At 52.8% G+C, this 13,605-nt stretch overlaps 3 protein-coding genes across 3 annotated transcripts; all 3 read right to left on the bottom strand.

Moving 5' to 3' along the window:
- Window positions 1-2,068: 2,068 nt before the first annotated feature.
- On the bottom strand, window positions 2,069-3,578 carry PUNSTDRAFT_118022 (receptor expression-enhancing protein 4; the record flags this gene model as incomplete). The annotated part of the gene is made up of 4 exons (XM_007379414.1): window positions 2,069-3,223; window positions 3,275-3,320; window positions 3,378-3,487; window positions 3,547-3,578. 4 exons carry the CDS (start codon window positions 3,576-3,578, stop codon window positions 2,380-2,382), a joined length of 1,032 nt encoding a protein of 343 aa, XP_007379476.1. The 3' UTR covers window positions 2,069-2,379.
- A 210-nt stretch (window positions 3,579-3,788) lies between these two features.
- Window positions 3,789-6,623, bottom strand: PUNSTDRAFT_130189 (DEAD-domain-containing protein; the record flags this gene model as incomplete). Its single annotated transcript, XM_007379413.1, has 8 exons — window positions 3,789-4,022; window positions 4,085-4,570; window positions 4,643-4,936; window positions 4,994-5,790; window positions 5,845-6,043; window positions 6,099-6,310; window positions 6,362-6,422; window positions 6,480-6,623. 8 exons carry the CDS (start codon window positions 6,621-6,623, stop codon window positions 3,789-3,791), a joined length of 2,427 nt encoding a protein of 808 aa, XP_007379475.1.
- A 3,343-nt stretch (window positions 6,624-9,966) lies between these two features.
- PUNSTDRAFT_30245 (uncharacterized protein) lies at window positions 9,967-13,153 on the bottom strand (the record flags this gene model as incomplete). The annotated part of the gene is made up of 17 exons (XM_007379412.1): window positions 9,967-10,137; window positions 10,191-10,323; window positions 10,349-10,545; window positions 10,598-10,632; window positions 10,697-10,909; window positions 10,964-11,072; window positions 11,124-11,215; window positions 11,331-11,346; window positions 11,403-11,576; window positions 11,628-11,718; window positions 11,761-12,083; window positions 12,208-12,426; window positions 12,480-12,510; window positions 12,582-12,665; window positions 12,844-12,896; window positions 12,963-12,984; window positions 13,050-13,153. Coding segments are annotated over 17 exons (2,067 nt in total), but the record flags the coding sequence as incomplete, so codon positions are not given.
- Between the last annotated feature and the right edge of the window lie 452 nt (window positions 13,154-13,605).

The raw sequence follows: 13,605 nt of genomic DNA, 5'->3' as shown, positions 1-13,605 counted from the left end.
TTCATCTTGCAACGGTGGGCACGACCGCTATAGACGCACACCCCATCTCCCGACCCATACTCTCTGAGCAGGCTCAGAGAGTGGCATGACTCTACCAAGGCCCGTGCCCTTGGCCATGGCGAGAGTGAACCCTGCGTCTACCGTCTTCGCTGGCGCTGTTGCAATTGGCGGGAGATGAGTTGGACGAGGGGCTGTGCAGCTTGACCGCGCGCGTTGCCGCTGCTGTGCAATCAGCACTGGCACGACCCACTGGTAGAGTGGGTGAAAATCACCCATTGACTTTGGCCGACATTAGTATTTACGGATACAGTGGGTGATTGTATACAATAGACCATACCATGAGTGATCCAAGGCAATCACCCACATCGCCTCAATCAACCACATATCGACCAGACCGTGGGTGAATGGTCGATATCCCCCATCATGTGGTTGGTAGCAACCCATTCTGGGGCTCATAGTGTAGGATGCATGCTCCTTGGCCGCAACGACTGCTGCTCAGCTTGGGTGCTAGGTCTCTACATCCGTTGTCTTGCATGCCAGCTACGCGCTCCGCCAAGCGCGCCGAGGACGCAGTTCACTCGCAGTCTCTGGTCCGCTTTAACAGTACGCTCGAAGAGGTCACTCAAACGTCATCGACGCGTTCGCGCACCACCAAACGGAAGGCGGGCGGGTCTCCCGTCAAGGGCACGCCGAAGAGGAGCCGCGCCGGAAACGAGGACGCGATCAGATGAACAAACGCTATGGTGCAATACATGTATTCCGCCCAAATTCATACCGCCAGTCTCGTTATCGACTCCCGCGGGTTAACCTTTTCCATCCCGAGGCGATTTTCTATTCACACTATGCTCAGCACGACACGAGACGATAATCATCGCAATCCGCGAAAGTATAGGAGAAAATGTGTGAAAGTTTGATGTCAACGAAAGACGCCAATATGAACTCGACGAATGGGTTGCATTTGTTGCAAACAGCGATCACAGGCGGGGTGTAAGGGACGCTGGACTGACCTTGAAGGCACGCGCCAAAGGATTTTTCTTCCTCTGAGTAGCAGTATCTGAGTACCAACCCGCAGGTGCCGACGGTTCAGTATTTGCTCGGAACAGTGGGCGACCGTTATATTGCTCCAGGAGGTCCTCCTCCGTAGTCATCGGCTGCACGTAGTTATGAACTATGATAAGCCAATGAAGGTCGAGGATTGACGTACGGGCAGCACGCTCGAGGGACCACCGGGACTTCTTGTTCCCTGTACGGGAGTCGAGTAACGGTACGGATGTCGAGTGGGACCATCCCATGAAGCGCGCATGTTCGGAGGTTTATGGTAACCTTTTGGTAGACGTGTCACCGCGGAGACTTTGATGTTACAGTTATATGGCGTGTGGGGTGATAACTAAAAATGCTTGGATGGGTAAAGAACGAGCTCGTAGCTTTCTAAGCTCAAACTGAGAGGCAATGTCAATCAAAGAGGAAACTATGTAAAGCACGCAAGAGATCATACGATGGTCCATGATGATCCCGTTATGAGTGCGCCCTAGTCTTCGCCGAGATCGACTGAATATTCCGGACCGAATTCAGAAAGCAGCAGGGTTATGAAGAAGCAGGCAAGTTGCTGTGGTTCGCAATGACTGCGATCAGGCAACCAAGATGCGAGAGAGACGACTATCGCTGGCAGCGATCCACGGTCAAGGGCATCAGAAGGAACGTGTCATCCATGAGCGCTGCTTGATAGATAGCGTCTGGAGCTCGAGGAGAGACTGGATATGCAGCGCAATAGGTAATCCGCGCTAGCTTCGGAAATTCATCTATGCACTGGTTGAGCGGTCGAGATGTGAGAGATGAGTGTGGTTTCCATGCTGACGACCATGATCCTACTTGGGATAGGCTGGAGGCGGACGGAGAGGCGATCCTCTTGGTATGATGACCGGCTACCGAACGAGCGCAGCCAAGGCGACAATGGGAGATGATAGTAAAAGTGTATATGTTTTCAGCGTGTGACCCGCGAAGCTGAGGTCTGACTCAACGCCAAGATGATCTTGCTATGAAAGTGCATGCAGTACACGCAGTAGTACGCTGATAGCGAAAGTATGTATACCATATAGACTTCTATTTTCACACTCGTGTTCGTCAATGAATTGTTGCGTGCAGAATGTGCTCGAGAGTCAACGACGAACACCGGCGCCTTTCTCAAATTACCCAACTGACAACCATGGGTAAGCATAGGCGACACATCCTCGGCGACAGGGAGCAATGACAACGTAATAAGTCTGTAAATGCACTGGCTTGACAGGGACAACGAAGAGAGCGAGTCGCTAAGGTGGCTATAATACATTCCATAGGTTCATCCGGCTGTTGTCAGCGACGCATCCAGGCAAATCCGGGATATCAATCGCTCTTCACTCGTTGATAGCCTTGTTGAGCAGGACCGCCCCACCCGAACCAACTTGTCCGCCTCGCCGCACTCGGAGGATGAGTTCCTTCCGGCCCGCTCTCAAGGCCCGAGCCAGTGTCGTATCCCTCCGCGTCACTAGGAACATCGATGTCCTCGAAATGCATCGGGTTGCTGGTCGTGCGTTCCCGCAGTGAGCCGGATGAACCAGAAGAATGGATCTGGACGGAGCCGGATGGCTGAGGAATGGGCATCGAGGGCGCAGCCTCGCCTACATCGTATGGAGCGGGCTCCTTAGATAGAGAAGCAAGCTCGGCCTCGAGCTGCCGACGTCTCTCCACGACGGACTGTGAGGAGGGCTGCCTGAAACTCGAGGCACTGGGTCTGGTGCTGAGATCCGGAGTATCCAGCGCCGGGTCTCTCCTAGGGGGGGCTGCCGCTGCGGCTTGCGCAGACTGCATGAATGCTGCGCCAGAAGCCACGATTGATGGTCCGTAGTTGCGCCAGAAACTGCCCAGCATCTGAGCAGGTCCGGAAACGGGGTCATTCATGGTAGGAGGAGCGCCGGCATTCGCAGCAGCATTGTTTGGCACAGGGGCAAAGCTTCCAGGGGGCGCCTGACCGATGGCTTGTGCAACATAGGCCCATGCTCGTCGCAGTTGATTCTGCAGCAAGACGTATCCGCGCGCCTTGAAGGACGCGATGGTGCGATCGATCTCAGATTCATGTTCATGGAAGAAAGGCTGTAGGAGCGTTGTATAGATGAACGTGGCGCCCTGTGTTTGAGGAAGAGCGAGGAAGAGGAGGAAAAGCGTCTTCAAAGTGTAGTAAAAGGGGATCCTTCGCAAAGATCAGATTGTTGGCTTGAGCGCGCAACTATGAAACACTTGCCATGATATGGCCCATTCTGCGATGTATTCAACGGCGATGATGCATCCTTGCGAATCAAGGTGTATGAGCGGTGTTCCGCATGGATGTGTGCGTTATGACACACCGAGAACGGACCAGTACATCAACCAGCGTTCTAGCTCAGCTTCAGAGGCTGGTCGTTGGGACAAGGTCTTGTAGGAAGCATAGCCTGGGTATAGAAAGGCAGTAATGGAACTATACAGACGATGCCCTTCAGCCCCGTCCCTATTCCAGACCACAAGGCGGTGACTCACCTGATGATCCTGAAGGTGAAGTGAAAGAGCATAGTGCCAACCAGTGATCAATCGATGAGAGAGCCGCTCGCGCCTTTATAGGTCTCGGCAAAGAACTGATTTTGACACGCAAGGACGGAAGCCACGGGCTTAGGGCTTTCGAATCCGAGACACGCGAACTGGGACCGCGCAGCAGTCACAGCCATGACGTGTTGCAAGGCAATACTTCATGAACTAGAGTAGTGACTACGTGTCGACAATGATCATCTACGACTGCGTAGCATCTGCAATGCCAACTCCTCCTCCTCTTCAAGCGATGTGGCTTGTTTTCGAGGCCCAAGGGTTTCACCATTGGTTGAGCTCTTAGGTCTTTTCGCAGGGGGGGTTGATGCGTCTTCCGACTCTGACGGCAGTTCAAATTCAGGCGACACATAACCGTCATCATCCAGAGAGTTGACAGTGGGTCCCAATGCGGTCTCGGTGTCGGACATCGCCATCTGCGTGATGGTCTGGTCAGCACCTTTGTGGCATGGTCACTGAAGGATGAATCATAACTAACACCGCGTTCCCTCTCCTTCCTCTTCCTCTTTTTCTCCCTTTTCTTCTCCTTCGCTTCTTCTCGATCCCGGATGTCTGCATCCTTCACTTCCTTTAGACGCTCCTCCGCGAATCGTCGGCCTGCTTCCTGAACGCCTGCCTCGCCACCCTGCTCCTTGACGAACACCTCCCCAGCAACGGGCTCATAAACCTGGTGCCCTTCTCCTTGCTCGTCGAAGATCAACTTCTGGGCTGGCTGCTTGAATTTCGCCATGAGTTTCTTGCTCTCGCCCATCTTCAGTTTACGCTTCGATAACTGCGACGACGCGGGTAGATCATCGTCTGAGAGGGCATGATCGGCACGTTTCAGGGTGATGAAATCTTCTTCCTCTTGGTCTGGTATATCATCATGGGACACAAGCTTGGTGTAATGGTCCGCGAGAACACTCTGGTTTTTGCGTCCGAACATCCTGTCGTACTTGGTGCGCACGGCCTTCGCCTGCGAGGGCTGCGTTCAACACAGTGTATGGACACCAGAAATTGAGTGGGAACGTGCCTTGTCTGATGTGGTAGAAGGTACGGCGCCCTCCGCCTTCTTATCCTCCTCACCCGGTGCGTGCTCCTCATCCGAATTCTCCTCATCTGATTCGCTGTTTCTGTCCTCGCTTGCCTCATGTGCCTTTCTGCTCTCTTGCACTTGCTGTATTCTTGGAGCATTCTTCTTCTGCTTCGCAATTTCTCTGCTCAGGAACTTGATCTTCGGTGCTCCGGGTAGACCAAGTGAGGCTGCAAATGCCTGAATCGGCAGCTCGCTGAGCTTGAACACGTCCTTGTTTTTCTGCAGATGGATGGAGCGAAGGTAGGAAACGAATGCCTGCATGACCGATCGTCAGGCATTCTGCACATACGCCTATGTGACAAGGCAACTCACCCTCTGACCGAGATATTTAATCTCCGGATCCTTGAACGCAAGGTTCTGCAACTGATTGTCGATCTTCTGCTGCTTGCTTCCCTTCACCTTTATTTTTGCCACCTGCAAGCCCTTGCTCTCCAACAGGCGCAGCATGCCTTCCTCCTCGCTCGGACAGAGTACCAACAATGCCTTCCCTTCGCTCTCGTACCTCGCGGTTCGACCCACGCGATGCACGTACGTATCAGCATCCTCCGGAGCGTCGACCTGCACCACCCAGTCAACCCCTGGAAAGTCGAGGCCCCTGCTTGCGATGTCCGTTGCGAAGAGCACCGAATGCTTCGAAGCGATGAACTTTTGGTAAATGTCGATGCGTGTCTGCTGTTTTTGCTTGCCATGTAGGTGCATGAGAGGCACGCCTGGATGCAATTTGCAGAAGGTTTCGAAGACAAAGCGGACCTGTTTGCATGAGGAGAGGAAAACGAGTGTTTTCGACGTCAGATGAGACTTGATGAAGGAGAACAACAGGTTGAGCTTCTGATCGAGCTCGCAGACGACATAGTGCTGTTCAAGGGTTTTCGGGATGAAATCCGTGGACGTTAATGATATCTTGGACGGGTCCTTGGTGTTGATTTCGGAGGCATGTTGAGTAGAAACGAACACAGGATTCTGCAAGGAGAGGCGAGCCAAATCCTGGACGGATTGAGTCTGCGTTGCGGAAAAGAGGAGTGTTTGTCGGCCCTTGGGTAAGTGGGATAGGAGTGCAGAAAGGGTCCGAGAAAATCCCATATCCAATATTCGGTCAGCCTCGTCGAGGACTAGTTCCCGACTTGATGAATGTTCTGATATCCCTCAGTCATTGTCATACGTACCTAGTATCTGTAAGTTGTCGCAGTCGAATCCAATCGTCTGGTCCATATGCTGCAGCAAACGACCGGGGGTAGCGACGAGAATGTTCATGCGTCCAAGTCTGTCTCGTTCATCTTTCAGATTCTTTCCTCCGATCACCAAGCCGGCGGAGAAGTTGTGATATCCTCCGATGGACCGTAGAACTTCAAAAATTTGGACTGCCTGCATGCGCCGGTGTCAGTGGATACGGAAGGCATGGAATATAGCGTGTGCATACCAGTTCACGTGTAGGAGAAATTATCAGAGCGCCCAAGCCATCTTGAGGTCCCCACTTTCTTCTGTACAGCAGCTCCAGAACCGGGACGAGGAACGCAAGTGTCTTTCCACTGCCTGTACGAGCAGCGCCTAACACGTCCTTGCCCTTGAGCGATAGTGGTAAACTTTTGGATTGAATATCGGTCATGTCAGTGAACCACGCCTTCTTCAGACCTGTATGAGAGTGATCAGAGTATGGTTATGCTTCAACTAGGGTGAGCATACCACGCTTGGTGATTTCAGATATGGGCAGTTCTGCAAACGCTTTCAGCCCATCGTGTGGCACCTAGACTCCTTAATCAACATGAGATTACAAGCAGGCTCGTTAGGTGTTTCTACGCACGAACTGAGCAACAGCGTCTTCGAGCGCCGCAATCTTTTGCTTTTCGGTCAATTTCTGTTGCTTCTTGTTATTGGGCAATGGCTTTTTCTTCCTCTTCGTACGGTGCTTGTCCGAATGGTTTGAAGGTCCAGCGACAGCCTCCATAACTCGATGTCTGGCGCGATGCCAAGGTACTGATGATTTTCAAAGAGGGGGCGGCCATGAGGTGGCTATGCGCTTGCCGATAAGTAGCGTGCTCCTTCCGCTGCAACCTTCTCATATACAGGCAATGCAGGGCTATACATGATGTCAGACATATTTGGCTAGGAGCATATGAATGTCGGACACCGCAGCGATACAGCCCAACAGGGGCTGTGGGGAACTCGAGACCATGCACCATTCAGCCTTGACTCTGCTAGGGATCTGCGTTTCCACCCGAACACGCTCACTTGGGACAGCTGCGAAGGCCTCGTCTACCTGTTCTATCTCGCAGCAAGTTGTCCCCATTCGGCTCAAACTCGGGATGACCCGCTGCCTGTCGGTGTGCACGATGCCGCGAAGCCATACACAAGGCTATGAAGCACTGGCCGCTCAGATCTCACAGTCTGCGTGTCAATGGCCGTTTGTGAAACGCGCTCGTAGGTATATATACACGTTGAATTGCTGCTCTGCCTTCTTCCACTACATCTCATCCTTCTCCACCGATGACTACCACACAAGTCAGCGACACATCCTCTCCCCAGGCACCTGCCAGCCAATACGACAAGCCACTGCCCGATGCTGCTGGACTCGGACAGGCTACGCCGGCCACAATCAAGGATCTGTCGCCTGCTCAGCCAAAATACGAGTAAGTTGATTGTCCATATGTCGAATCATGTTAGAGGATGGCGGTAACTGGTTCCAACAGTGAAAGCGACGCGAGCGACTCCGGTATCCATATTTCTCAACCGCGTAAAACCTCTCACTGAGGGTTAATCACATCAGGAGACGATCTCATTGAACACGCCCCAAGGTCTAAGCGTAACGGGAAAAAACGAGCAAAAAAGGTCATGCCCGTGGCTCCTGCAGTCAGACCCATATCCAAAGGCAAATCAGGGAAAGTCAAAGCAGAGGGCGTCAAACAGGAAGCTGGTGCCAACTCAAAACCGACTGGTATCAGCTCAACTTCTCAACGTCCGACTCCACGATAATTCCTCCACGGTTCACCTCTCCGGATTGTGGCCTTGCGGCGTAGAGCAAAGCTGTGTTCTCTTATTCTAGTCTATCGCCTTCATGCTCCCGATCAAATATTATGTGGAACCTAGAATACCACCACTCTCAGGTATATCGGTCCCCGTGTTGAAGGAGCTCCTTCTCATGTCACGTAGTTACTCAGCACGGTCTTTCTTATCACTCATAACAGGCCACTAAGATGTGAATGCCATTCTTTGTTGCAAGCTGCCCCTGGGATAGGCGGCTGTGGCCCTGCATGCACCGTTGAGCTCGTTGCGTCCGCTCTTTCATGACCACGTTCAGAAGTTGAGCTCGTTGCGTCCGAAATGATGCTACTACTTCGACTGCCTTTCAAACGTGTTCTCGGAAGTATGGATTCCACAGCGGCGACGCCGTTGAGACCCACGCAAAAAGCCACCGGCGGGATCGTCCTGATATAAGGATGCGCACTTGGATCATGTTGCCCAAAGCGATGTCTCTCCGACGGCCCGCTCAACGCAACATCAACCGAATTGCCCTGGCCAGAGTCGCGCCGGAGCTAGCGGAGCTTCCTGCTGACGAAGTCTTCCGGTCAATCAAGTGCAATGGCGAGGTGTAAGTTGACATCGGGTCTCAATCCTCAGTAAAGTGATCCTTTCTTTACTCCATAGGCTACGACAGACCCTGGAACAGACCACAGTCAAGATCCCAAGTGATACCGGTGCCTTGCCTCGCAATGTACAATTAAAGAGCGTCGTTCAACCTACGACTTCCCTCCCTACGCATGTCATCGCCGCAATAAGCGGACCGTCAGATCGTTCTTCCATCAAGTACTTTCCGATACACGCATTCGTCATGGCAGCATATTGCTCCTCTTTTCCTCCCTTACGTACCTTTGCCGCCACTGGGCCCAAGCAGGAAACCATACACCTTCCACTGACTCTCCTCGACGCTCTGGACGATATTGGATCCACGTGCTTGGTCTCGCTCGGAAGGTGGGCACCACGTGGGGAAATCGGTACTATCTTGCCTGTCGAAGCCCCTTGCGCCGAGTTCACAACATACCGGGTGCCTGTGATTCTTCTGCGCACGCTGGATCCCGACTTCCTCGAGCCGTTCAGAGACTCTCTGTACGATCCGGCCCATGCCTCAGATAGGCTACAGCGCATGTCACCTGAAAATCGTCGCGACTCCATCATGGCGTTCTGGAATCTAGGATGTCAACTGGGCGTTTGTACCGAAGACTTTTGGAGTATGCTCGATGAAAACTGGCGAACTCTGGAAGCCGGTATGCGGGCATCATACGCGACGGCGGACCATGTCGCCTCCAATATGTCTAGTTGAGGCGGCGCAGTCCTCATTACGGTCGAAGCCCTCGATAGCATGCTCTCACGAGCGACTCCTCTCATCTACAGAGCATGGCTCGACAGTACTCATATGGAATTAATCCGCAACTCTCGTTCATTACAAGAAAGCTATATAACGTACGATAACAAATTGACACAGCTAAACACAACAATGCGAGACGATGCTTGAAAGGAGAGGATAACAGAGCTGACAAGAATATCTAAGAAAAAGTGAAGAGCGGACGTACACAATACATGAACATGGCATGAAACGATTATCTGCGCACGCCTGGACCACTGAAGGGAAATTGCGTTGGCGCGGTGGGCAGTTCAGCCTGCTGCATGAAGGACGTCCACATCTCTTGCAGGCCGCCTTCAGGTTGCACGGACGATTGCGGAGTGCTCAATGCAGGTGGTACCGGAACTGGCAGCTCCCGAGGCATTGAATCGTAGTGCACGAGTGGGGGTGAATTAAGACGCGGAGGTAGCACACGGGGAAGGTGGCCAGAAGCCTGAGGATGGCTGGGCGGCTGATGCATGGAATAGGGATGCTGAATCGGCGGTTGGTGTGTGTGCTGTTGCTGAAGTAATACGGGCATGCTGATGCCGATATCATGCGCGTGTGCCCAGCTGTCCACCGGTGATGCAGATGAAGAGGAGTGTCCCTGCGAGTTGCTACGTGGAGGGGGAGTAACGTAATGGTGACCAGATGCGCTCGGTTCCTGATGGCCGGTAGAGTGGTAATGATGATGATGAGTATTATAGCTGCCGGAGGCATGCGACTGGGGTTCGTAATAAGCTCTAGGTTCGTAGGAGACAGGCTGCCTGAACGAAGGGTCCTCGAATTGCTGCCCAAATTCATTAAGCTCTCGCGCCAGGTGGGGATGCATGTTCGGATCGTAATCATAGCGCACGGAAGATTCTTGCACTTGTGTAACTGGAGGTGGACTGGGCTCGTGCTGCATAGGGGGTGAGCTCGCCGACTTCGTGGAAACCTTGTTCGTCCTTCCTAAGAAGATGTGAAGTTTTTCCTTGTCTTCATCGGCGCCACGCGGTGAGAAAATATCCGGTCTGCGAACGTCCTGCCCTTGACTTGCGTAAAATGCTTGGTGAGCTTTCTCAAAGAAGTGCCGGACTTTAGGCTAAGAAACCGATGTTTAGATAGCAATGTGATGCTATAAGCCCAAAGGCTCACCACAAACTTGACCGCGCGACCACCAATCCGGGCAGCATCCTCAAAGAGAGCACGGGCTTTGTCCATCTCCTCAAGAGCTGATTGAGCAACTTTGGACCTTGATGCATGTGTGACAACCGACGTGATCATAAATCTGATTAGGGGTAAACAGAAGAGACACGAGACGAAGTATGGCAGTACTCAACGTAGCGCTGAATGCATGTGTCCAAAGCACCCATACCCTGGCCAATTCCAAAGGAAAGAGATCGAACTGCTGCCTAAGCAGGCTGACAGTTTCGCATGCTGCGCGATATCCGGCAAGAAAAGACGGCGCGTATGGGCTTTTCAGCGGATCTCCGGTCCGGTCTACAAGTGCCTGACGAGAGAGATAAGCTTTACGGGGTCATTTATAATAGATGTAGATGTACTTGGGCAAAGAACACACGATGGAGGTACATCATGGCTAGCATTCGCGAAAAGTCATGTCAGCGTAAATCCATAACAAAACCTCGTTGGTACAAACGCACCATACCGCGTATAGTTTTGTGGCATGAAGTACTGCATGGTCGCACTCAACCCGACATTCTGTGGAACTCCGCCTTGAGCAAAGTGGGGGAGTTCCATATCTCGAAATTGACGATCGATATCCAAGATGGTGCTGTATTTAGGGACCTTTGCCGTGAGTGATGCCGCGAGAACAGATAAACACTTCGCTCCAAAGCGGGCTTTCCAAGCCGGTACTAGCGTTGACAGGTTACTGTGAATTCAGGAGGAACGAGCAGGTATCCACGTACGACTGGACTGGACTTGTCCATCTTCAGAAAGGGTCTGGTCCGGGTCAAGTGCTAGCTCGCAGTCGACGTGGGCTATTGGGAATGATTGTATTCGTCCGGTCGCCAGACTCTGTCGAAATATATCACGCTTCGGAAGATACCCTCTCAAATCCTCACTTACAACCCAGCAGTCAGTGGTACACACTTCCCAGAACAAGCATCGGCGTGCGTGTATTTCGAGGTTCGAGAGGCCCCATCTCGCGCAATCCCGATCTTATTCCTCAGTCAGCATGTGGAACATACGTAGTCACTAGGTTGGAGACTTACGTAAACCGATCTGGAATGTTCAACGAGGTTAAGCATGCGTAAACCAGTCCATACAGAGCACTCACGCTCTGTGCGAGCTACCGTGATGCGCGAGTAAGTACCTCGATTCGCTGTGATGACAATGTCCCATTACCTTCGTAGCCAAGCCCATGTTTGCCCAGAGGCCCTCTATGGCATTGTCGTCGCAGGTGAGGGCTTGATATATCGCCAGGGTGGAGAACGTTTGGACGGTCGACAACGACGAGGGATGCTCGAGTATAGGCTGTAAGTTTAATGCAGCCCGACTGAGATGATAATACAGTTCGGACTACAACGGATGTCGGTCGTGTCGCTGATTCTCTGAGGTTTGACGGCATACCTCGGCGTTCCTCTCCGGAGGGGCTGGGCGGTTTCTGTCGAAGATGGCTCCGAGACAAAAAACCACAAACACCACGGCCCTTTGTGAACAACTCAGCTGCCGCAAATGCCTTCACGAAATAAGAGGGGCGTACAGATCATGCGGACCCGGTCTCGGAAGAGAGGTAGTCGAGCGAGGAGCCTCGACATAGAACATTGGCAGCAGTTGCTCTTCCAATTGACGACGGGTGACAGCCTGGAAAAACCATATTTCGTATTCCTCGTAAATGTCGGCCAGCTCTCTAGCACGTTCCCAGTGCGGTAGATAACGCCGAATCATGTCCTGGAAGCTCATTGGCGGTAGCGGTCCAAGGGCAAGAGGGAGGGAAGAGGAGTAGTGTGCGATGTCTGGAGGGAGTATGGTAGCGGCATCCCTCGATGCTGAGGCGAGGGGCGTAGGCGGTCCATCTTCAGTTCCCTAGATCAACACAAGGTAAGGAACACGTAAGATGACTGCAGCTACACCACTCACAATCATGAGGCTCTGCACCACCGCAGCATGTTAGCGTCCCAGATACGCAGAGAGATCAACAGATAATCACCTCTGAACCAGCTGAACGGCCGTAGAATGTTGACCCGCCGTCTTCATGCACGGCCAAAGTCCCGAAAGCATCGATATAGTCGGTATCACTTTCGTTCTGCCCGTTCGGACCGAAACCTGCGTCGTTATCTTCGTTGACAGCAGCGTGCATTTCCAGGTTCGATTTGATTTTCATCTTGTCCGCTGAAAGCAATGGATGCGGTTCATGGCTCAAAGACGACTGTCCTCAACACGTCAGAGCGATGCAATATACAATACAAGGGGTTTCCCAACCTGCGCGATTGAGAGTGCGTCTTCAAGTTGCCTACAAAGGCCGAAACATTCGGTAATGAGTTCAACCATGATTAGAAGTAACGCCTTTACACGCCACTTCACCTGATGCGTTCGCTCATGTCTGCCATCTTCTTGTGCAACCGATCTGTATCGGCCAGTACAAAGCTGCGAGCACGATCAGTATACCTGAGTAGCATAAATTTACCGGAACGTACCGAGTGCCGTGCCCTGTTACAAGCTTGCCTGCAGCGTGCCATGTGCGTCGTGAGCATGAGCGTACTCTGTAGTAGCACGCATGATTAACTAACCACTGAGTCCGAATGTCAATACGTTTCTTGTTCGAAGGTTGGCATGCTTGACTTACTTAGGGCATATGGACTCGCATCCTCTGCGCCTGCACGATCCACAAGGTACGCTCTGCGAGCAGCTTGCCGTCAATATCACCTCAGAGCGAGCGAGCGTCCCCGGCTCAGGACAACTGACCTTGTCACATTTAAGCTTCAGACTGAGGCAAGGGCCGAGGTTAAGAATCTGGCGAAGGCGGGTGCAACGTCGAGAACGCGAACTCACCGCCGGCATTCAGCGCAGGATATCGCGCCTCGCGCGCGTTTCTGCTCGATCTCTTGCTGTTTCAACCGGACCTCAGAATCGTCTCCGCGACCACTCTTCGACATCCTGCCGACAGGGAGCCGCCGTGGCGGATGCAGTCTTGGTCCGAGAGAATAGGCTTTTTTGTTCTGCCGGCGGAGACGAGATGGCCGGACTGGTGTGGAGCGGCGGCTGCAAGGACGACTCGGACTGGGATCTATACCGCTGTAGCACGTATATAACGAAATGTCGAGGCGAAGGGCCAGTCGACAAGAAAGATGGTGTCGCCAGGGAGCGCCACGACGAGAACGAGCGACGAAGATATTAATGAACAGTTGCTCGCCAAGCGCCTAAAGAAGGCTCCGCAAGTAGCCGTGGGCCAACTCCGCGAAACTCTGGCGCAAGATTACCGATTGCACCGAGATTGCAACCAAGCACGAGCCAAGCACCTCTCCACGTATGGCGGTCTTCCTTGCTAGATATCCCTGGCTACGGCGTCTCTGAACAGCGCGTTACATCCGCCGAATTGGCACTACAA

Source organism: Punctularia strigosozonata (genome assembly GCF_000264995.1).
Source record: "Punctularia strigosozonata HHB-11173 SS5 unplaced genomic scaffold PUNSTscaffold_1, whole genome shotgun sequence".
NCBI lineage: Eukaryota > Fungi > Basidiomycota > Agaricomycetes > Corticiales > Punctulariaceae > Punctularia > Punctularia strigosozonata.
The sequence above is the reverse complement of the archived record's forward strand: the minus strand, read 5'-3'. Positions and strand labels throughout refer to the sequence as shown.